Below are 22,932 nucleotides of genomic sequence, written 5' to 3'. Positions count from 1 at the left end.
TTTTTCAATGGTGAATTACATAACATAGTTCATATGTCAGGGCATGCCCCATTAATGAAGTTGTTTACTGGATGCCATGTAAGATTGAATACTTGCTGCTTGTCTTGTTCATAATGGCGAGCTTAGGATTTGATTTATGGTTTTATATAGTTAAAGGTTTATCATCACACTGTTCAGTTTTTGTTCCAACGGTTTGGGTGTGTGGTGATTGTTCTGGGGCTGGAGAGTGGTGGGAGGGATTTTTTTTATGTTGACGGTAACCAGGGATCTTTTTGTATTTGGTCATTCCCATTTTGGAATGCATCCTCTCAGCCTTGTTTTCCTTTCCGTTCGTTTTACTGATCCTTTGGTAAAGTCTTTTTATGCACATGACTAGCTCAGGTAGTCAGGGGGGTATGGGGCTCTCAATCAGACTAGTTACATGGAATGTTAGGGGGTTGAATGGCCCGATAAAATGTTCCAAAGTGTTTTCACATCTCAAGAACATTAACACTAATATTGCATTTCTTCAGGAGACGAACATCCGTGTTAATGATCACAGCAGATTACGTAAAGCATGGGTTGGCCAGATGCTTCATTCAAACTTTAACAGCAAAGCTAGTGGGACGGCAGTTTTGATTTCCGAAAAAATACAGTTTTCTCCCCTAAACATAATCTCAGATCCTGGAGGACGTTCGTAGCCTCAAAGTCATCAACACTGTTAAAGGATATCCACCAAGCTGGTGTGGAACATCCTGTGTCCTTATATGCTGATGACATCCTATAATATTACTAACCTTATGGTGACATAACGAATATTCTCAGCACCTTTGACTCACTGGCCAGATACGATCTAAGGAGATCCATCAAAGATGCCAAAAGACAATACCAGACCAAGCTAGAGTCCCAGGCTAGCCACACTGACCCTCAACTATGGCAAGGTCTGCAAGACATAACAGGCTACAAGATGAAGGCATGTAAAATCGCCGGCTCCAACGCACCCTTCGCTGATGAGCTCAATGCATTCTACGGCCGTTTTGAGCAAGAAGTCAGCGAGAGCATGCCCTCCACTCTGGAAGCCCTGGATGAACCTGTATCTGGGGTCACCATTGCAGATGTCAGAGCAACTTTCTTGAAGGTCAACCCATGGAAAGCAACTGGCCCGGATAGGGTACCCGGACGTGCACTCAGATCCTGCGCGGATCAGCTGCAGGGGTATTCACAGACATCTTCAACCTCTCTTTACAACAATCTGAGGTCCCTATCTGCTTCAAGAAGATGACCATCATCCTGGTACCTAAGAAAAGCCAAGCAGCGTGCCTTAATGATTATCGTCCGGTGGCTCTTGACATCCATCATTATGAAGTGCTTCGAAAGGTTAGTCATGGCGTGAATCAATTCCAGCCTCCCGGACTACCTGGATCCACTACAGTTTGTCTACCACTACAACAGGTCCACAACAGACACCATTTCCCTGGCCCTGCACTCAACCCTGAAACACCTAGATAACAAGGACACCTATGTCAGACTCCTATTTATTGACTACAGCTCAGCCTTCAACACTATTATTCCCACAAAACTCATCTCCAAACTCCATGGCCTGGGCCTCGGTACCTCCCTTTGCGACTAGATCCTGAACTCCCTAACTCACAGACCACAATCAGTAAGGATAGGCAACAACACCCCCTCCACGATCATCCTCAACACAGGTGTCTCACAAGGCTGTGTTCTCAGCCTCCTACTATACTCCTTATACACCTATGACTGTGTGGCCAAATTCCCCTCCAATTCGATTTTCAAGTTTGCTGACGACACCACCCTAGTGGGTTGGATCTCAAACAATGACAAGACAGAGTACAGGAATGAGATAGAGAATCTGGTGAACTGGTGCGGCAACAATAACCTCGCCCTCAATGTCAACAAAATGAAGGAGATTGTCATCAACTTCCGGAAGCATAAAGGAGAACATGCCCCTGTCTACATCAATGGGGACGAAGTAGAAAAGATCGAGAGCTTCAAGTTTTTAGATGTCAGATCACCAACAACCTGTCCTGGTGTCCCCATGCCGACACTATAGTTAAGAAAGCCCATCAACGCCTCTACTCTCTCAGAAGACTAATGAAATTTGCATGCCAGCTATGACTCTCACCAACTTTTACAGATGCACCATAGAAAGCATTCTTTCTGGTTGTATCACAGCTTGGTATGACTCCTGCTCTGCTCAAGACCGCAAGGAACTACAAAAGGTCATGAATGTAGCCCAGTCCATCACGCAAACCAGCCTCCCATCCACTGACTCTGTCTACACTTTCCGCTGTCTCGGCAAAGCAGCCAGCCTAATTAAGGACCCCACGCACCCCAGACATTCTCTCTTCCACCTTCTTCCTTCGGGAAAAAGATACAGAAGTCTGAGGTCACGTACCAATCGACTCAAGAACAGCTTCTTCCCTGCTGCTGTCAGATTTTTGAATGGACTTACCTTGCATTAAGTTGATCTTTCTCTACACCTTAGCTATGACTGTAATAGTACATTCTGCACTCTCTCGTTTCTTTCTCTATGAACGGTATGTTTTGTCTATATAGCGCGCAAGAAACAATACTTTTCATTGTATGTTAATACATGTGATAATAATAAATCAAATCAAAATCAAATCATTCTCTGGCTATAAATTAAATATCAACAGAAGTGAATGTTTCCCAATCAACTCGATTGCCAAGCAAATCCACCATCCCCTGCCCCCCCCCCCCCCCCCCCCCGCCCCACCCCGAGCTTTGCCATTCCATATATCTGTTTTCACTACTTAAGCATGAACATAACATCTTTCTTGCATCTCTTCATAAAACAAACTTTATAAGCCTGGTCACCAAAATTAGAGTGGATTTCCAGTGCTGGGATAAGTATCTTCTTTCCTTAGCTGGCAAAATTCAATCTAAAAAAAATGAACATTCCGTCCAGGTTCTTATTTATTTTTCAACGTCTTCCTATCTTTTTATCAAAATCATTTGTTGTTATGATAAACAGACTGATATCTGGGTAGACAAGACACCTAGAAGCTGTAGAGCGATACTTCAGAGAGGGAGATAGGTTTGAGGGCTCGCATTACCTTGCCTACTGTATTGGGCAGTCAATATTCAAAAGGTTTTAATATGGCGTCATGATCCAAGTATAAATTGGTGTCTTATGGATTTGTGCCCCACTATCCTTATTTCTTTCAAACTCCATTGTGATTTCTACTTTTAAAATATGCAAACAATTTCATTAACATTTTAAATTTACCACCCCTCTCTTGGGTCCTATTTGTAACAACCACTTATTCTTGCCTTCCAAGCTTGACCAGCGTTTGTCTTGTGGAGGGAGAGGGGACTCAAACATTCTGCTGAGCTGTTTGTAGATGGGACCTTTGCCAATTTCAATGAGTTTGCAGCCAAATTTAATCTGTCTCAATCTAATCTTTACTGCTATTTTCATGCCCGTGGTTTTGTTTGCTTTCATTGCTCATCCTTCCCTCAGTAACCTCCAAGTACATTATTAGAAGGGATTTTGTCACTGTCCCAAACTCATAGAGGTCTTATCTCAAGATTATTTGATCTCATACTATCCTCTGGTCCCTCTCCTCTTCACAAGATAAGAAATGACTGGGAAGCAGAACTTGGACTTGACCTTGCAGGTGACTGGTGGAAGGAAGCCCTACTTTGGTCAACTCCATATCCTCCTGCGCTCGGCTAAGCTTCATTCAATTTCATGTTTGCACAGAATTCACTTCACCAAGGCCAGAATCAGCAAGTTTGTTTCAAACACACAGCACATGAGATAGCTGTTCACTGGTCCCTGCAAACCAGCTCCACATGTTCTGATCGTGTTTGAAGCCGGCTGATTTCTGGTCATCCTTCTTTGACACTTTCTCCAAAGCTCTAGATATTGACTTGCAGCTTTATCCTTTGATAGCCATATTTGGAGGCCCATCTGATCTGGCCAGTCACTAAGACTAAAGCAGATGTCATTGCATTCGCTTCACTTTATAGCCTGCCTCGGTAGCGCTGCCAGCACCAATGGGAAACGCACTGATTTTACCACTGGTGGCAGCACTTAGATATCATTCAGGAGAATCGCAGCCAATTGCTTCCAATGATTCTTGGTAATATTATCTATGTCCGCCTTGAATATACGTTCAGCAAATTATGGCAGCTTGTGGTCTCCCTTTTATAGAAATCCATTTTGTTTTTAAAATCCAACACTTGAAATTAAGGGCCCTATTTTAGCATTTTGATTCTAAGTGCTGGGTGGATTTGAAACTGGGAGTGTTTCAGATCCGACTTTTAGATCAGTTCTCAGGCGTCCCCATATGCATTCTGCCTGCAAAAAATATCAACGATTCCGAATCATGCTGCACAAGCCTGTGGGCGGGGCTTAATGCACCCGAAACCCTGCAGCTCCGATCAGCGCCTCCAACTGCTCATGCGCAGAAAAAAAAGGTAGAATGCTGCTCCCCTGCCACATCCCTCCCGGGCAAGATAATGCCTCCCCCATGCCCACAACATTCCTGACCCCCTTATCCCCCCACCACCCAGACCGATCACGGGCACTCCCCTCTTCCCCCCCCACCAACCCCACTGATCTCAGGCAGAGTGGCAGCAGACCCACCTTCACCCGAATTTTACAAGAAAAACTTAGGGCCCGATTTTACCAACGATGGTAAAATCGGGCCCTAAGTTTCTCATGTAAAATAAATGATTGAACAGTCCTGAAATATCGCATGTCTGAGGAAGGTGTGATCACACTGTACAGTGTCCTAGTCAGATTGCACTTCAATATTACATCCCATCTTGTTTGTCAAGAAACAAGAGAGACACGCATTCACTAAAGGCAGTGTGGAGAAAAACCACAACTCTGATCCCTCGGGTGGGATTTTCCCATTAGCGATGGGAAAGATGAATGGGGTCTCTTTTTGTGTCAGAAACTTGCCTCCTGTGGGAACCTGACTGAGTTTCGGATTTTCTTGAGGGTGAGTCATTAATTGAGATGGAGACTTGTTTCCTGCCCATTTGTATGGGGAAGTATAGGGGAAGTAATGGAGACAGGTTTCAGACACCCATGGCAGCTTTCCCTGAGCTACTGCTTATCCTAAGGGAGAAAGATTGTGCCAAAGCCTGTGCCAGTATAGCTACATCAGCTACATCATTGGCATCTATCCAACATGTATGTGTTGTCCACAAAAAGCAGGACAAATCCAATCTGGCAAATTATCACCTCATTAGCCTCTTAACCATCAGCAAAGTGATGGAAATGGTTGTCGACAGTGCTATGAAGCGACACTCACACAGCAATAACCTGCTCACTGATGCTCAGTTTGGGTTCCCTCAGAGCCACTTAGATCCGGACCTCATTACAGCCTTGGTCCAAACACGGACAGGAAAAGCTGATGTGAGTGACATTAGAGCAGTATTTGACTGGGTGTGGAATCAAGGCACTCTGACAAAATTATCTCAGCTCCAGATGAGTGCGGCTCTAACAACATTCAAAAAGCAGAAACCACCCAGGACAAAGTATCTTCATGATTGGTATACTATCCATCTAACTAGACAATCACTTACTCCGCTGTTGATGCAGAGTGAAGCAGTATTTACAAGATGCACTTTGAATGTTCCTTCGACAGCACCTTCCAAACCTGCAACCTCTATCATCTAGAAGGACAAGGACAGCAGATGCTTGGGAACACCATCTCTCCAAGCCACTCACCATCCTGACTTGGAATTATATTGGGGATCCTTCACTGTCACTGGGTCAAAATTCTGGAACTCCCTACCTAACAGCACTGTGGGTGCATCTACACCATGGACTGCAACAGTTCAAGAAGGCAGTTCACTACCACCTTCTCAAGAGCAATTAGGGATGGGCAACAATTATCTATCTATTAATGACCGAGGCCTTGATGTTTAAGAGCCTAACAATTGCGTCCACATCCCATGAAAGAATGAAGAAAAGGTACCCGGGAAGGCACTGGTGTATAACAATTGGGAGAGATGGGAGGTCCTATTCCAGGTGAGTGGCAGAATGCAGCTCATTGTGCAGCAGGGGCATCTCTCTCTTCCCAGCTTCTTCACCCCATGCCTGGGAGTATTTCAGGGCATGACCTTACTGCTCCAGGAACTGGATCCAGAGCCGCCTGATTCCTCAATGTTCCATTTGTTGTGATTCTGATTTGCTGTCAGTAAAAAGTGGGCAGCACGGTGGCACAGTGGTCAGCACTGCTGCCTCACAGCGCCAGCAACCCGGGTTCAATTCCCAGCTTGGGTCACTGCCTGTGCAGAGTTTGCACAGTTCTCCCTGTGTCTGCGTGGGTTTCCCCCGGGTGCGCTGGTTTCCTCCCACAGTCCAAAGATGTGCTGGTTAGGTGCATTGGCCATGCTAAATTCTCCCTCCGTGTACTTGAACAGGCACTGAAGTGTGGCAACTAGGGAATTTTCACAGTAACTTCATTGCAGTGATAATGTAAACCGACTAGTGCCACTAATAAATAAATAAATATCAGTTGCCTGGTTGATGCACCGTTGTACAGCCTCTTGCGATGCACTGCATGGGCCCGCAGCTGACAAAGGCACAGATGTCAGTGCCCATCTTCCTAGAGAGTCACAGTCTCCTTTGTCATTGGTTCTCAGTCATCGACAGGTGTTTTTGCCTCTGTCATAGATCCTGTGTTCAGGTTTGTCTCTCCTCCTCGTATCCTTGACCCTCTCTTCCAGCTACTGATGCCTGACACTCCAATTTTCCTGTGCAGACTGGTACTGTTCAACTCCACTGGCCTCAATTTCTAAAGGTTCATCACCAGTTTCCAGTTGCAATCATCCTGGTGCTCAGATGAAGTCCAAACAGTTTTGTCCACTGCTCTGTCCACTGCCAGGTGACACCAAGAAAATGAGGCTCCCTAAACCATTAAAGTTCATAGTTCTTAATTAAAACTGATAGCCACATGGATAAATGTGGGTTAATCAAAGAGTGCCAAGATTTATTAAACTTAAATAACTTGCTGGATTTTTTGAAGAGTAACAGAGGGTTGATGAAGGTAATGCTGCTAATGTGGACTTCCAAAAGGCATTTGATACAGTGTCACACAACAGACTCGTAAGCAACGTTATCGCTCATGGAATAAAAAGTAAAACAGTAGCAACACAGATACAAAATTGGCTGTGTGACAGGGAACAGAGAGTAGTGCTTTATTGGTGTTTTGTGGGCTGGAGGAAGGTTTCCAGTGGAATTCCCCAGGGGTTAGTGTTGGGACCCTTGCTTTTCCTAACATGCTAGTGACCTAGATCTTGGTGTGCAATTTCAAAATTTGCAGATCATATGAAACTTGGGCCGAAATTCTCCGTGTCGCCCTCTGCGGGAACTGTAGTGGGTAAGACAGAAAATTTGGTAGACCATTCAAAGGTCCGTTGAGCTTGGGCAGGAATTTCCAGTCTTGGAGTGTGCGTGGCTGAGAATCCCACCCTTGGAAACACTGTGAACTGTGAGGAGGTGGCGCAGAACTTAAAGAGGTCATGGACAAGTTTGTGGAATGGATGAAGAAGTGGCAGATGAAGTTCAATACAAACAATGTGATGTTGTTCATTTTGGTAGAAGGAACACGGAGTAACAAAATAAAATAAAGGGTACAATTCTACAGGGTGCATGAGAAGAGGGGTCAGGGTGTTTATATACATAAGTCATTAAAGGTGGCAGGACAGGTTGAGAGAGTAGTTCATAAAGCATACAATACCCTACATTAATAATAGGTGCTTGGGTACAAGACGTTATGCTGAATTTGTATAAGTCACTAGTGCGGCCTCAGCTGGAGTATTCCATCCAATTCTGGTTACAACATTTCCCAAAGGATATGAAGGCACGAGAGAGGGTGCAGAAAAGGTTCATGAGAATGGTTCCAGGGATGAGGAACTTCAGTTATGAAGATAGATTGGAATGTTTTCCTTGAAGAGAAGGCTGAGAGGAGATTTGAGGTATTCAAAATCATGAGGGGACTGGACAGAGTAGAAAGGGATAAACTGTTCCCGGTCCTGAGAGGATCTAGAATGAGAGAGCACAGATTTAAAGAAATTGGGAAAAGAAGATAAAACAACATGAAGAATGTTTTTCATGCAGTGAGTGGTGCCGGAAAGTGTGGTGGAGGCAGGTTCAACTGAAGCATTCAAAAGGGAGTTAGACTGTTATCTGAAAAGAATGTGCAGAATTATGGGGAGAAGGTGTGAGAAGGCACCAGGTGAATTGTTCATTCGGAGAGAGCTGGTGCTGTGGAATGTGGCCCATATCGGCCTACCTCTCTTTTAATGGCAGATGTAAAGCTGTTAATTAAGGTAATAGGGTGCATAGGGTGCCATTTGTTTTCCTGGTATATCCGATGATCAAACTGACCTTGTTAAAGGGAGCGCCAGTTATTTTTAAAAATACATTGTCTTCTCGACATTATACATTCCCCAACCGCCTCGACCGGTCCTGCGGTCCTGAAGTTGTTATCACTCTGGATGCAGTGGGGGGGGTGGGGGGGGGGGGGGGGGGAAGGAGGGGGGGGTGGAGGGTGTGGGAGGAGGTGGAGGGGGGTTTGGGGGGGTGGTGGAGGTTTGACTGGGTGGAGTTGGAGTATTTGTTTATAATTTTGAGTAAATTTGGTTTTGGTACAGAATCTATTTAATAAATTTTCATTTATTTCTCTATACCTCCCCTACCACAAGTGTGCACACTAACTCTAGATACTGAGAGCACTTCTCCTATCCAGAGGAACCCATCTAGAATGCCCTTTGTCTCCATTCCATTTTGCTTTGGCGATAGAACCCCTGTTTGTAGCCTCAAGGTCATCAACATTGTTGTGTTGAACCAGTATAGACCAGGGAACACGGTCTCGGGATACGGGGTAGACCATTTCAGACTGAGATGAGGAAAAGATTCTTCACTCAAAGGGTAGTGAACCTGTGGAATTCTCTACTACAGAAGATTGTGGAGGCCAAGCCATTGAATATATTTAAGAAAGAGATAGAATTTTTTTAGATTTTAATGGCATCAAGGAGTATGGGCGGGGGAAATGGGAATACGGCATTGAGATAGAGGATCATGTTGAATGGCAAGGCAGGCTTGAAGGACTGAAAGACCTACTCCTGCTCCTATTTTCCATGTTTCTAGACAGCTGTTGAACTATCAGCTGCTGAACCTCAGTGAAAATTAAATCACTTTTTGGAGATGGATAGTCCAAAAATAAGTAAATGATGTCTATAATAAAAGCAGCCACGTATTGGGGCCCGATCCCTGCCTGCCCTTTGGAAAAATGGGACAGGGCTGAAACAGAGGCGGGACTTCTGACCACATGACTCAGTGGCCATTTTTCTTTCAGTCACCACTCTGTTCCTGTCTGATTAGGGTGGGAAAATCCAGCCCCTAGCTTCAGTCTGATTTATGAATAAAGATTGGAGCGATTTGGGTTTTTCACTTTAGAATGCAGGCGGTGATCATAGTTATCAACCAATCTGGGAAGCAGGATAAAGAGGTAGAGCTTAACGATAAATGATGATTTTAGCATTGATATCAGGATGCTCTTCACCCAGAGTGATCACTGGACTGCTGGCTGATGCAAGTCTCTGGAATCATTCAGAAACAATTAGAGAAGCAGAGAAAGGAGTGTAGGGTCCTTCAAGAGGTTTTATTCAACATGCTTTTTATTCAACGTGGCCCTTCGGCCCATCTAGTCTGCACCAACAATATCTACCACTAAAGGTGTGCTAATCTCATTTTTCTGCACTTTTTTTGATATCCTTGAATGTTATGATATTTCTAAAATACTTTAGAAAGTATTTAAAAATACTTTCTAAAGGTTGTAAGGCTTCTTACTCGACTACTTTCGCAGGCAATGCATTCCAGATTACCACCACCCTCAGTGGGTTTTTTTTCTCAAATCCCCTCTGAATCTCCTGCCCTCACCCTAAAATTATGCCCTCTTGTGAATGATTCCTCAGTCAAGGGGAACAGCTGCTTCCTGTTCACCCTGTCCATACCCCTCAATCTTATACACCTCAATCATGTCCCCCCTCAGCCTTCTCTGCTCTAAAGAAAACAACCTAAGCCTATCTAGTCTCTCCTTATAGCTCAAATCCTCCAGCCCAGATGCACCTCCTCTGTACCCCCTCTAGTGCTATCACATATTTCCTATAGTGAGGTGCCCAGAACTGCACACAGTACTCCACCTGTGGCTTTACCAACGCTCTGTACAACTCCAACATTACCTCCTTGCTCTTATACTCTATGCCATGACTGATGAAATCAAGTGTCCATACACCTTCTTAACTATCCTATTCGCCTGTTCTGCCACCTTCAGGAATTTATGAATAAGTACTCCAACATCCATCTGTTCCTCTGAGCTTTAGTCGGTAGAAGGATCTACTAGACAATATAGCCAATAACAAAGTTAAATAGCAATCTGATATGAATTTACTGGTTTTTTTTTCAGGATTATCAGACAGATAGTGGAATGGTTCTAGCATCAGAAGAATTGGATCGACCAATGTGGATGGATAGCAAATCGCGGCATTCACAGTCTTTTGGGTAAATGAACACCACGTACAACATCATTGTTAAACGCAGTAATTATAACAGGAAACTCGACCACATGGTTCAGCAACTGAAATAGGCCAGAGCAAGAATACATGCAGTTTAACAGTGTGTTTACTTGCACTGAATTTGCGGGGAAGTGGTTAAGAGGGAAATCCTTGTTGTGCTTTTTAAAAGTATGACTAATCTTGGCTGCATAAACATCATCTCAAATAGTGATAGCCAAGTAAATTTGCTGTAGCAGCGTAATTCCTTAGTAAACCTTTGCTACTTAAGAGTATCCCATTAATTATCTGGTAACTTTGTGATTCATTCTAACTTGATTAGGTTGCAAAACTTAGAATAAAAATACCAGCAGGTTTTTCTTGTGAAATCCTTCCTGCAATTTTCCTGTTTCCCAAAACATTTTTCCTTACTTTATTTGCAAAACAGAAATAGATCCGGCTTGTTGAGTTTTTTTTTAAACAGCTGTAACTACTACCGATTGACAAAAATGGGCCTTTTTGTGCAGAGACAACGGAAGAGCATAAAGCAGTCAAATATAGAGATGGGAAATTGGTGTAAGGATTTTTTTCAAAAAAAATGAAAGAGAGGTTAGAAACTTAATGTTAAACAGTTCAGAAGTGATTCCTAACAACAAAAACATAGTGTATGGTCAAAAGACCTAGGGGGAGATTCTCCCCAAAAATTCTAAGTGTCAAATTCACATAAAAACTGAAGTAAATCCCACTGATTTTTTCAGTGGGAGTTTCACAATGAATCTCCCACACTGTGCACTGCAGAGTACCTCAGTGTAATTGTGCCTCATGCTGAAATTCAGTGGGCGGGGCTTATTGCTGCTGGAGAGGCCGGCAGTGTAGGGCTGAGTGGGCCACTGCACATGCGCTGATCTGTTAGTTGCGAGATCAGTGCATGCGCAATGGTCCCGTACTGCCAGCCTCCCAAACGCTGGCCAGCCCCGCGACCCCTCATCGCTGGCCCTCCCAGCCCGCCTCGATCTCCAACCCCCTCTCCCCACCCCACCAGCAAACATGAACCCCTCCCAGAAGACTAACCTCCACCCTGATCGCTGGCCTCCCTCTCTCTGATACTGCTGACTGCAGAATGGTAGCAGGACCCCCAATTCTTATAGATCTCCTCCTAGAGGCCCTGCCCCCCATTGAGCCCTGCCCCCTTGGCACAGCCCAACGTCCAGTGGGCAGTATCAAGGTGCCCCCTGGGCATTGCCACTTTGCCCCTGGCACTGGCACTGCGAAGGTGACAATGCCCAGGGACACCCCCTGGCCCCCCACCCTCTGGAAGGGGCCTCGAGTGCCCCCCCCCCTTCACACTAGCGGGATCGGGCTGCTAGCTCCCCGCAAATGAGGACATATAGTAAATCCCGCTGCAGTAAACCACTCCTGACAGGGGGAGAAACGCTAGCGGACCCAAAGAATTCAGTCCCGGGCCCGCTAATGATATGTTAAATACATTTAAATGTGTATTAACATAAATTATGCAGCTCTGCTAACGGCACCGGAAATCTGGTGCTTGGAGACTCGCGGAGGCTGTGGTGCCCAGTGGGGAACCCACTACACGGCCTCCACTCGAGTCTCCGGGTCCGCTGTGCTACAAAAACAGCTCAGTGGGCTGCAAGAGTTGCCCCCGCCCCCCCGCCCCCATGTTCTTTTTTGTAGTTGAAGAAAGCATGCATTTCAGAACGTAATTCTGCACATTGGTCCCTGGGGTAATAAAAAAGGCCTTGTGCACATTATGTACCATTAGTAAAATGACTTAAACATTTTACTTTCATGTTTTGGCTAGAGTTGTGCCATTAATAGGAACTGAACATGAAATAAAGGATATCCTAACAGGTTATTCTGCGATTGATTTTTTTTTTCTAAACCAATTTATGCAAAGAAACAAAGCACAGCACGTAAACAGGAGAATGAGAAATGAAGGAAAACTATGTTTATGCAAGGCAATCCATTATAAGAAAGAAAGTGCTTGTTTTTAAAAAGTTCTCCAAGTGTTTCATGTCAGCACATAGTTTTTCAAATACAATAACTGTGGTAAATGTGGTAGTCAATGTTTGGACAGCAAGGCTGTATAAATAGCAGACAATTGAATAGCCAGATAGTCTGCTTTGGTGCTGTTTTTGAGGGAAGAATATTGTCTAGAATCCCCAGGAGGACGCCCTAGTCTTTCTTGAATCAGATTGGAGGTTATTTTATATCTAATTGAGTGGATCATCTGAAGGGCAACACCTCCAACCGTTACAACTCTTCCTTAGTACTCTGCTTACATGTCAGCTTAGATTGTGTGTGCTTGAAGTCAAACCAGGCACAATAGCTACTAAGCTAATCTAACTCAAATGTATAGAGTTAAACTATAGAGGTGCAATATATTATATAAGATGACATTTGTTCATTCATGATCCCAATAGAGACATATCAAATAGGATGACGTATAAAGAAAGAAATTCCACATTTCTATTCTCTAATTAGGTCCACTAGAGAATTATCAGTGAGGTACTCAGGGTTCTGATCAGAGACAGGGAGTAAACGGAACCGCACCAATCTTCCAGGACTGAAAAATGTCCTTGACCAAACATACACTTTTAACCCCATCTCATGATGTTGTGATCATATCCTGCAATCTGTTCTTTGTACAAAAGCACCACATTTACAATATTCAATTTAATGGCATTTCCAGATAACTTATACATAAGTGTGTTGCCTTCATGTATATATAACTTTTGCTAATTTCCTTTCTTACTCCTAACTTCCTGATCCTTAGGAAGAGGTGCACTTTTCTCCACAACCAACTTTTGTTCAAAGGCACTTTGGCCCAGAGCAGTGCTGCATACCACAAAATTAGAAATACCGCAATACTCTTCAAAAGGAAGGTCATTTACTTAGAAGACTCCCATGGAGTATCAAAGAGTCTATGACAGGATATCATGGAATTATTTAAGTTCAAACATTATCTTAGTGATAAACTTCATCACCTTCAGGAATATACATCAACATGATTCACTCCAAGTCACTCACCATCCTGACTTGGAAATATCTCGTCGTTCCTTCACTGTCGCGGTTCAATATCCTGGAATTTCCTCCCTAACATTAGTCAACAAAGATCTGACTACACTAATCCCATTTTCCAGCACTTGGCCCATAATCCTGGAGGTTATGGCAGCACAGGTGAATAACTAAATACTTCTTAAATGTTATTGTAGTTTCTGACTTAACCATCTTTTCAGGCAGTGAGTTTGAGACTCACACCACCCTCTGGGTGAAAATGTCCCTCCTCAACTCCCCTCTTCGCCTTTCTACCTTTTACCCTAAATCTTTGCTCCCTGATTATTGACCCCTCTACTCATGGAAAAAGTGCTTTCCTATCCACCCTATCTCTGTCTCTCATAATCTTATACACTTCTATCAGTCCCCTTTCAACCTTCACTGCTCCAAAGCAAAAAGCCCCGCCTATCCAATCTTTCCTCATAGCTCAGGCCCTCCAGCCCAGGCAGCATCTAGGTTGGTGTGGATTCAAATCTCATTGCAGAGACCTGTGCACAAAATCTACATTGCACTTCAGTCCAGTACTGAGGGCAGCGCACCACTTTTTCCACTTGACTTGACACTTAGTCAGACAAATGGAAAAATACGCCCATTGTGTTCTTATTGGAAGCACAGCAGCAAGACTACTGTTAACTTGAATAAAATTGTGTAAATGAAGAAATAACAAGTGAAATGGAAGGCAGAGGTACTTGCTTTGACCAGGGCACAAAAGTTCTGCTTTCACTTGGATTCTGATACACTTCTCCTGATCCCGCTATCTTAGTTATTTTAATCATTTTCCTTCAGTATTCTAGCGAGACATTTACATACAGATATCAGGAATTTGATATCTTATAGACATTATACAATGGTTTCTTTGACTGAATGCATGAATGAAGCATGAATTCTTAGATTGTACCTGACATTAAATGTGCTTTATTTTTTTTCTAGTCTGAAATCAGCAAGCAAGAGCAAAGAGCCAGTATTATCTGAACCTGTCAATCCGACAAGCACCAACAGTATTGGTTACCACCTTGGAGATGAAGGCAATCGAATGCCTGAGCGTGAGAGTTTGGGTTTGCTGAATTCCTTTGAGACAGCAATAAGTTGCTGTACACCTCCACCAGAATACAATTCACTAAACTTTTATACCTCACCGCCAGTTTAAAAAAGAGCCATTTCATTAATACGGCAGCAAAGTAAATCTGCACATCAAACATTTGCAGCGCACTTTGAAAGAAACTTTTTCCTTATTGCCTTTACCAATATCAAACCATAGTGCACTACTCACCAACCATAAGCAGCTGTTGAATGCATCCAAACACTAAATGAATTGACATCAAAGATAATGGCCCTAATTTCATGGTCAGTAGCAAAGTGACAGTGCTCACCGCTGATCTCGAAGAAAGCTTCCCAAAAAGATTTATCAATCTTTATAGCATGGATTTTTCCCTTGCTGACATCAGTTTGAATCTGGTGCCTAGTCAAGGTGTCCTTCAAGGATCCAGCAATAGATGCATCAACACAAGGGATAAGCAGCCAATCGAATTGAAGTATTTTCACAGACAGCAAACCAAGAAGTAAAATGCTCTCATTATCCTTACTTTTAGTCAAATTTCACAGACAGCAAAATAACAATTGGGCTAGGCAGACTGGATTTAAGAGTATGGTAGTATAATGGTTATGTTACTGGGCTAGTAATCCAGAGGCCTGGACTAATGATTTAGAGACCTGAGTTCAAATCTCACCTCAGCAGCTGGTGAATTTAATTGACTAAACATATTAGAAATAAAAAGTTAATATCAATAATGGTAACCATGAAACTACCTTATTGTAAAAACCATGTGGTTCAGTTATGTCCTTTAGGAAATCTGCCGTCCTTACACGGTCTGGTCTATATGTGACTCCAGACCCACAGAAGTGTGGTTGGCTCTTAACTGTCCTCTGAAATAGCCTAGCAAGCCACAATGTTGCATTCAAGATGATGACTCACCATCACCTTTCCAAGGGTGATTATGGGTGGGCAACGTAGAGCATCATCCTCAATGAATAAATTAGAAAAGTACAAGCTGAAATATTGTAACTCCAGTATTAAAAAATTAAAGGTGTGATTTTTTGAGTTGTAACAAAAGAAAATCACATTCCACATATATCAAATTTATTTCCAGGGTCAGAGTGGTTTTTCAGAGTAATTGTGAACATATTACATAGATTCATAGAATCCCTACAGTGCAGGAGGAGGCCATTTGGCCCATCGAGCCTGCTCCGACAACAATCCCACCCAGGCCCTATCCCCGTAATCCTACTTATTTACCCTGCTAATCCCCCTGACAGTAAGAGGCAATTTAATGTGGCCAATCAACCTAACCCGCACATCTTTGGATTTGGGAGGAAACCGGAGCACCCGGAAGAAACCCACACAGACATGGGGAGAATGTGTAAACTCCACACAGACAGTCACCCGGGGCCAGAATTGAACCTGGGTCCCTGGCGCTGTGAGGCAGCAGTGGTAACTACTGTGCCACCGTGCCGCCATTACATCGTTAAAGTCCCAGTTAATGTAACATTCAATGAGGTGCAACTTTTTCCAGGGTTTTTATGGTGAGCCAAATAGCAGACAAGTGCAAAGTCTTGTCCGTTCCAGGATCTCTACTTGATTTTAGTGATGATGACATTTATGGGGAACTCAACAGTACCTTCCTGTTGGGAAGGAGGGAATCACTGAGAGCAACCTCTGGATTTCTGTGTTTAACTGTACATGTGCAGACTCCAGTGGTTGCTGTCATTTTCAGGGGAGTAATGGTGCCAAATGCAGTTTTGCTGTCGTTAATGCGGCAAAATCCTGAGCCCAACACTTCAAGGAATGGAATTTTATTCTCTTTCCATCTCATGACTGAACACTTCCTAAACACTTCCCATTGTACAACTAGAACAAGTACAATCACAACTTGTTAGATTTCCAGCTGTTTTTACACTATTCCAAATATTGTATCTGTAAGAGTGCCCAAAAGAGCAATGATATCTTACTTTTCTGCACCAGACATTAAAAATCCCATCTGAGTTATTGCAGGCAATCTGGGACATGTCAAGGGTAGTTTGGATCTGAGCCCCGTAGTAATGGATTTTCAGCTGCCCAGTCTAATTTCATTACAGTATCCACTTCATTTCTATTGCAGACATAGATAAATGTAAATGCTGATTCACTTTAGTGCATACAATGCATGTTAATAAAGCTGCTGTCAATATAAAGCTAAATTACTGATTACATGAATTGTGACTGCTTCAGAAATATGTAGAAATCTCCCTTTACTGCCACCTGCTACCTTTAGTTGGGGAGTGTTTCTTATTTGCTTTGTAAAATTACAAATCAAATACCTGAAACGCACCATGAATTGAAAGTATTTGAATTGATCTTGTTCCTTGCATCTTCCCAGAAAATTCCAAACACCTCGCAGCCAATGAATTATTTTTGAAGTGTTGTCACTATTGCAATGTAGCCATGTAGTTAGATGAGTAGATGATCTGGCATTTTGTGTGGTGTTGGTTGAGGAGTAACAATTCGCCATTGGTAAACTCTCCATATCTTCAGACAGTGCAGTTGGATCATTTTGGCACACCTGGGGAGGTAAATGATGTTTCTGTTTGACATCTCATCTGAAAAATGATCCCTGTTTAATGTAGCACTCCCAGTACTGTACTGCAGTATCAGCCTAATTAAGGGCTCAGATCTTTAGAGTCAAATCTTCTAATTCAAAGAGTTCTATCATTGAGACAAGTCTGACACTGGATGTTTTTGTGTATTTTAAAACTACGTTCCCTTTTACCTGCATTTTATCAAAAATGTACATGGCTAATTTGGCACTGATGCTTAAAAACTTAAATATTATTCCTTCTCACAAAGCTACATACTCACAACCAGGTTAACATGAGGAATGGGCAGCTTTATTTGTTGTTGAAGGTTGGACTGTATTTAATAAGAAGGTATGTGTTGAGATTCGTGAACAGACAAAATGAAGTTTAGTGTTGTATCTCCTTCATTTACTATTCTGCTGCAATAGGAACTGACAGGGATTTAATGGGAGCTCATTAATTTTTGTGCTAAAATTAACACTGATGTAATTAAACCCATTAAATAGCAATACAGGTACAGTGCCCCAAATCTAGCTGTCCAAAAACCAAATTTATCCAAAAACTAGACATCTTTATGTCAGCCCACAGAACATGGTCAATGGAGACAAAAAACAAATAATTTTAAGTTCTTTGAAATACAATGGGTGAGATTCTCCAGCCTCCCAGCAGCATGTTTCCCGCCGGCAGGAGGTGGTGTGCTGTTTGCTAGCGGCGGGATTCTCTGGTCCCATTGCCGTCAATGGGAATTCCCATTGACATCATCCCACGCCAGTGGGAATCCCGCGGGCAGGAGTGCGCTGCTGGCGGGACCAGAGAATTCCACCAGCATGAATAGCCAGAGAATTCCAGCCATTATATGGTTAGAACATAGAATAGAACAGTACAGCACAGAACAGGCCCTTCGGCCCACGATGTTGTGCCGAGCTTTATCTGAAACCAAGATCAAGCTATCCCACTCCCTATCATCCTGGTGTGCTCCATGTGCCTATCCAATAACCGCTTAAATGTTTCTAAAGTGTCTGACTCCACTATCACTGCAGGCAGTCCATTCCACACCCCAACCACTCTCTGCGTAAAGAACCTACCTCTGATATCCGTCCTGTATCTCCCACCACGAACCCTATAGTTATGCCCCCTTGTAATAGCTCCATCCACCCGAGGAAATAGTCTTTGAACGTTCACTCTATCTATCCCCTTCATCATTTTATACACCTCTATTAAGTCTCCCCTCAGCCTCCTCCGCTCCAGAGAGAACAGCCCTAGCTCCCTCAACCTTTCCTCATATGACCTACCCTCCAAACCAGGCAGCATCCTGGTAAATCTCCTCTGCACTCCTTCCAGCGCTTCCACATCCTTCCTATAGTGAGGTGACCAGAACTGCACACAATATTCCAAATGTGGTCTCACCAAGGTCCTGTACAGTTGCAGCATAACCCCACGGCTCTTAAACTCCAACCCCCTGTTAATAAAAGCTAACACACTATAGGCCTTCTTCACAGCTCTATCCACTTGAGTGGCAACCTTTAGAGATCTGTGGATATGGACCCCAAGATCTCTCTGTTCCTCCACAGTCTTCAGAACCCTACCTTTGACCCTGTAATCCACATTTAAATTTGTCCTACCAAAATGAATCACCTCACATTTATCAGGGTTAAACTCCATTTGCCATTTTTCAGCCCAGCTTTGCATCCTATCAATGTCTCTTTGCAGCCTACAACAGCCCTCCACCTCATCCACTACTCCACCAATCTTGGTGTCATCAGCAAATTTACTGATCCACCCTTCAGCCCCCTCCTCTAAGTCATTAATAAAAATCACAAAGAGCAGAGGACCAAGCACCGATCCCTGCGGCACACCGCTAGCAACCTGCCTCCAATCCGAAAATTTTCCATCGACCACCACCCTCTGTCTTCGGTCAGACAGCCAGTTACCTATCCAATCGGCCAACTTTCCCTCTATCCCACACCTCCTCACTTTCATCATAAGCCGACCATGGGGGACCTTATCAAACGCCTTACTAAAATCCATGTATATGACATCAACTGCCCTACCTTCATCAACACACTTAGTTACCTCCTCAAAAAATTCTATCAAATTTGTGAGGCACGACTTGCCCTTCACGAATCCGTGCTGACTATCTCGGATTAATCCGCATCTTTCTAAATGGTCGTAAATCCCATCCCTAAGGACCCTTTCCATCAATTTACCAACCACCGAAGTAAGACTAACCGGTCTATAATTACCAGGGTCATTTCTATTCCCTTTCTTAAACAGAGGAACAACATTCGCCATTCTCCAGTCCTCTGGCACCATCCCCGTGGACAGCGAGGACCCAAAGATCAACGCCAAAGGCTCTGCAATCTCATCCCTTGCCTCCCAAAGAATCCTAGGATACATTTCATCAGGCCCAGGGGACTTATCGACCTTCAGTTTATTCAAAACTGCCAAGACATCCTCCCTCCGAACATTTATTTCCTCCAGCCTATTAGCCTGTAACACCTTCTCTTCCTGAAAAACATGGCCCCTCTCCTTGGTGAACACTGAAGAAAAGTATTCATTCATCACCTCGCCTATCTCTACTGACTCCATACACAAGTTCCCACTACTGTCCTTGACCGGCCCTAACCTCACCCTGGTCATTCTTTTATTCCTCACATAAGAGTAAAAAGCCTTGGGGTTTTCCTTGATCCGACCCGCCAAGGACTTCTCATGTCCCCTCCTAGCTCTCCTAAGCCCCTTTTTCAGCTCATTCCTTGCTAACTTGTAACCCTCAATCAAGCCATCTGAACCTTGTTTCCTCATCCCTACATAAGCTTCCCTCTTCCTTTTCACAAGACATTCCACCTCTTTTGTGAACCATGGTTCCCTCACTCGGCCATTTCCTCCCTGCCTGACAGGAACATACCTATCAAGGACATCCAGTATTTGTTCCTTGAAAAAATTCCACTTTTCATTAGTTCCTTTCTCTGACAGTTTCTGTTCCCAACTTATGCCCCCTAATTCTTGCCTAATCGCATCATAATTACCCCTCCCCCAATTGTAAACCTTGCCCTGCCGTACGGCCCTATCCCTCTCCATTGCAATAACAAAAGACACCGAATTGTGGTCACTATCTCCAAATTGCTCTCCCACAACCAAATCTAACACTTGGCCCGGTTCATTTCCCAGTACCAAATCCAATGTGGCCTCACCTCTAGTCGGCCCATCCACATATTGTGTCAGGAAACCCTCCCGCACACATTGCACAAAAACTGCCCCATCCAAACTATTTGACCTACAAAGGTTCCAATCAATATTTGGAAAGTTAAAGTCCCCCATGACAACTACCCTGTGACCCCCACACATATCCATAATCTGCTTAGCAATTTCTTCCTCCACATCTCTATTACTATTTGGGGGCCTATAGTAAACTCCTAGCAACGTGACCGCTCCTTTCCTATTTCTAACTTCAGCCCATATTACCTCAGTGTGCAGATCCCCCACGAAGTGCCTTTCCGCAGCCGTTAAACTATCCTTGATTAACAATGCCACTCCTCCACCTTTTTTACCAGCTTCCCTACACTTTGTGAAACATCTATACCCCGGAACGTCCAACAACCATTCCTGTCCTTGTTCTACCCACGTCTCCGTAATGGCCACAACATCGTATTCCCAAGTACCAATCCACGCCCCAAGTTCATCTACCTTGTTCCGGATGCTCCTTGCATTGAAGTAGACACACTTCAACCCACCTTCCTGTCTACCAGTACCCACCCTTGACCCTGATACCTTCCCCAATACCTCACCACCCTCACTGACTTCTGGACTACAACTCCCTTTCCCACTCCCCTGACAAATTAGTTTAAACCCCCCTGAAGAGCCGTAACAAATTTCCCTCCAAGGATATTGGTGCCCCTCTGGTTCAGGTGCACCCCGTCCTGTTTGTACAGGTCCCACCTTCCCCAGAACGTGTTCCAATTATCCACGTATCTGAAACCCTCCCTCCTACACCATCCCTGCAACCACATATTTAACTGCACTCTCTCCCTGTTCCTCAACTCGCTATCACGTGGTACCGGCAACGTACCAGAGATGACCACATGTTTCGTCTTGGCTCTCAGCTTCCAGCCCAGCTCCAGAAATTCCTGCTTTAAATCCCCGTCCCTTCTCTTACCTATGTCATTGGTACCAATGTGCACCACGACTTGTGACTGTTTCCCCTCCCCCTTCAGAATCTGGAAAACACGGTCTGAGACATCACGGACCTTGGCATCCGGTAGGCAACATACCATCCGTGAGTCTCTTTTGCTGCCACAGAACCTCCTATCTATCCCTCTAACTAACGAGTCCCCAATAACTATCGCCCTCCCGCTCTCCCCCTTTCCCTCCCGAGCCACAGAGACGGACACAGTGCTGGAGATCCTCTCACTGCGGCTCCCCACTGGTATGTCATCCCCCTCAACCGTATCCAAAGCGGAATACTTGTTGCTAAGGGGAACGACCACCGGGGATCCCTGCACGGACTGCTTCCTCCCAGCCCCTCTCACCGTCACCCATCTGTTTTCAATCCTCGGAGTAACTGTATTCCTAAAGCTTGTGTCTATGGCCATCTCTGCGTCCCTGATGATCCTAAGTTCATCCAACTCCAGCTCCAGTTCCCTAACACGGTTTTGGAGGAGCTGCAGATGGGTGCACTTCCCACAGGTGTAATCAGTAGGGACACTGTCGTCGTCCCTCACCTCAAACATAGTGCAAGAGGAACATTGCACTGCCTGCACACCCATGGGACTTATCTAAATCATTGTAACCATTGAATGGCATTTTTGGCACCATCAATCTGAAACCTGGGTATTGAATATGGGGATTAAATACAAGAAACTCGCCTCACCGAAAATAAATCCTGGGTTAATACAGGTGTTCAGGAGGGATTGCCAACCTCAGAAATAAAAGATGGAACAACTTCAAGCCAGTTCAGAAAATTGAAATTAGAATGTTTATTTTTATCAGCCGCCTGCTCTCATCTGATTCAGCAGATAATCCAAAATCTGGGAAAATCCAAAATCCGGAACAGTCTAGGTCCCAAGGGTGTCAGATTTTGGCCATCAAACCTGTATTAATTTGGTTTACTGATTTCAGTGTTTTAGGTCATTTTCATCTTGGCAACAAAGGAACTTTCCAAACTATAATGCGTTAGAGAGTATTTGATCTAAATTTATGAATCGGAATTCTCCAGTCTCGCACACCCCGCCACCGCTGCCAGCTAGAATGGAGGATTTAGCACTCTGTCAAATCTCCATTCACTGCAGCAGGACCAGAGAATGCCGGCTGCCAGCGTGGTTGGAGAATCCGGCCCATTATCTCTTTAAAGCAAGATACAGAAAATTATATTGGAATTAATATAAATTTAGATTACACCAATGTGAGCTGCTAAGAATTCCAAACATAATTCAAATGATACATTACTCACACTTGTAGCATCTGATGTAGTGGCTCCTGCATAAACAAACTTAAAATGCCCAGCAACTGATGCAATCACAGACTTGTTGCAATCAAATCACTAGTTCTGTGATTACTGTAGAAAAACTTGGCATAAAAGTTGATACTGGGTGACAATGCCATTGGATTAACTTTAGTTAAATAACAAAGTCATAATTTTTCAAGATACTCAGACATCCAATACTTTTAAGAAGTGTATAATGTAAACAGCTACTGGAATTGGAG

The 22,932-nt window shown here is 43.9% G+C and overlaps 1 protein-coding gene across 2 annotated transcripts in view; it reads left to right on the top strand.

Annotated features, from left to right (window-relative positions):
• Window positions 1–18,427, top strand: part of flt1 (fms related receptor tyrosine kinase 1) — a 211,922-nt gene extending 193,495 nt beyond the window's left edge. Inside the window, exons 29-30 of one of the 2 annotated variants that reach the window (XM_078222195.1) lie at window positions 10,464–10,558; window positions 14,554–18,427. In XM_078222195.1, coding sequence (XP_078078321.1) covers window positions 10,464–10,558; window positions 14,554–14,770 — 312 coding nt within the window. In that variant the 3' untranslated portion in view covers window positions 14,771–18,427. Of the gene's footprint in view, window positions 1–512; window positions 696–10,463; window positions 10,559–14,553 lie in introns of those variants that run through there. The other variant, XM_078222196.1, reaches the window with a different exon arrangement.
• The last annotated feature ends 4,505 nt before the right edge of the window (window positions 18,428–22,932 follow it).

Source organism: Mustelus asterias, chromosome 10, assembly GCF_964213995.1.
Source record: "Mustelus asterias chromosome 10, sMusAst1.hap1.1, whole genome shotgun sequence".
Taxonomy (NCBI): domain Eukaryota; kingdom Metazoa; phylum Chordata; class Chondrichthyes; order Carcharhiniformes; family Triakidae; genus Mustelus; species Mustelus asterias.
The sequence above is the reverse complement of the archived record's forward strand: the minus strand, read 5'-3'. Positions and strand labels throughout refer to the sequence as shown.